Source organism: Octopus bimaculoides, chromosome 25 (genome assembly GCF_001194135.2).
Source record: "Octopus bimaculoides isolate UCB-OBI-ISO-001 chromosome 25, ASM119413v2, whole genome shotgun sequence".
NCBI lineage: Eukaryota > Metazoa > Mollusca > Cephalopoda > Octopoda > Octopodidae > Octopus > Octopus bimaculoides.
The window spans coordinates 28,473,521-28,475,388 of NC_069005.1; the positions used below are offsets into that span (position 1 = coordinate 28,473,521).

The 1,868-nt window shown below is 40.5% G+C and overlaps 1 protein-coding gene across 1 annotated transcript in view; it reads right to left on the reverse strand.

Moving 5' to 3' along the window:
• Window positions 1–1,868, reverse strand: part of LOC106868693 (ARF GTPase-activating protein GIT1) — a 71,965-nt gene that overhangs the window by 9,113 nt on the left and 60,984 nt on the right. The window contains exon 17 of the mRNA XM_014914080.2: window positions 1,819–1,860. Coding sequence (XP_014769566.2) covers window positions 1,819–1,860 — 42 coding nt within the window. The remainder of the gene's footprint in view (window positions 1–1,818; window positions 1,861–1,868) is intronic.

Here is a 1,868-nt window from a genome sequence, read left to right on the forward strand (position 1 = left end):
TTGTCCACGAGCAATCTGGAACTGTTTGAAGCCGATGAAGAGAATTTTCTTGCTCGTTTCATTACTATGGACGAAAGTTGGGTCCATCACTACCAGCCTGAAACCAAAGAACAATCAAAGCAGTGGAAGCACACATCTTCTCCTACCCCAAAGAAGGCTGGGGTCATTCTTTCAGCTGGCAAGGTCATGGCGTCAGTTTTTTTGGATTCTCAAGGTGTCTTGCTGATCAATTACCTTGAAAAGGGTCACACCGTGACAGTGCTGTATTATTCTCAGCTACTGAAATGCCTCCGAGAACCAATCAAAGAAAAAAGGTCGGAAATGCTCACCAGGGGAGTCCTTTTTTATCACGACAATGCTCCAGCCCACACCTCAGTGGTTGCCATGGCAACAATTCATAATTGTGGATACGAACTTGTTCCCCATCCACCTTATTCACCAAACTTAGCCTCCTCTGACTTTTATCTATTCCCAAAAATGAAAAAAGCCCTGGCTGGTCACCATTTTGCCAGTGACAATGACGTCATAGATGCTGTAGGAAGTTTCTTGGAGTCTCAAACAAAAGAGTTCCTCTACACCGGAATAATGGCGTTTCAATACCACTGGAGAAAGTGTTCAGCCATCGAGGGGGACTATGTTGAAATATAATTCATCAGAAGTCTTGTACCAGGTTTTGGTTTTTTGAAGCTCAAGACTTTTCATACACACACACACACACACACAATATACATACATATATATATAAAACAAATAATAAATGAGTATATGCATATATACGTACAAGTATGTGCATACCTGCATCTACCTGTATATATAGGTGTATATCTGGGTACAGGACATTGCAAACAAAACGTAGACAAAAAAATAATGATAACCAGAGTACAGAAAACACACAGGCCACATAGAGAACATTTTCCTTCATCAGCTGCCCCCATTCTAACACAGGCGTTTCGAATATATACACACACACACACACATACATATATGTATATATACATACTTATACATACATACACGTAAGGTTAGAATAAAACCCACAAGTCTTGTTAATTACAGCTAATCTGGGTTTTGTGGCCAAAACATTTATTTCGCCATTTTTCAAGCTGAGGAGACAGCAGCCTGGCAGTTGATTTAAAGCAGATAAAGTTTAAGCTACAGAACGTTCATAAGAAAGATGAACAAATGAGAAACACAGGGGAGATAACCAACGGTATTTATGGAGGGAGGGAAGGAGAGGAAAAAAAAAGTAGGTTGGGAAAAGGTGGGAAACATGATAAAAGGTGATGAAGAGGAAGAAGTTGTGGAAGATGATAATGACTGTAAGGTGTATACATACTGCTATCAGTACTGTGAAAATATATACACACACACACACACACAAAAAAAAAAAATTAAAAAATACATTGTCATTCTTTTCTGTCCCTCTGATACAATATAGCCTCACACCCTTCACACCCCGACAGTAACAAACACATATAACACCCATATACTACCAATGACACATCTTTACACACACACACACCATCATCACCAAATGCACATGCTATCACACACACCTTCATGATCACCAAACACACACACATCATCATCAAATGCACTCCCCACCATATACACACCTCATCATCACCACCAAACGCACATGCTATCAAAAACACACACACCGTCAAATATACACGCACACAGTCAAACACATGCACACATGCCAAATACACACGCACACTGTCAAATACACACACAGTCAAACACATACCATCAAATATACACACACACACCAACCATCAAATATGCGCGCGCGCCTGCGCATTGTCGAGAACTTACCATCTTATGCTCGGCCTGTCTCTGGTAATTTCGGGGTTCAAACATCGATC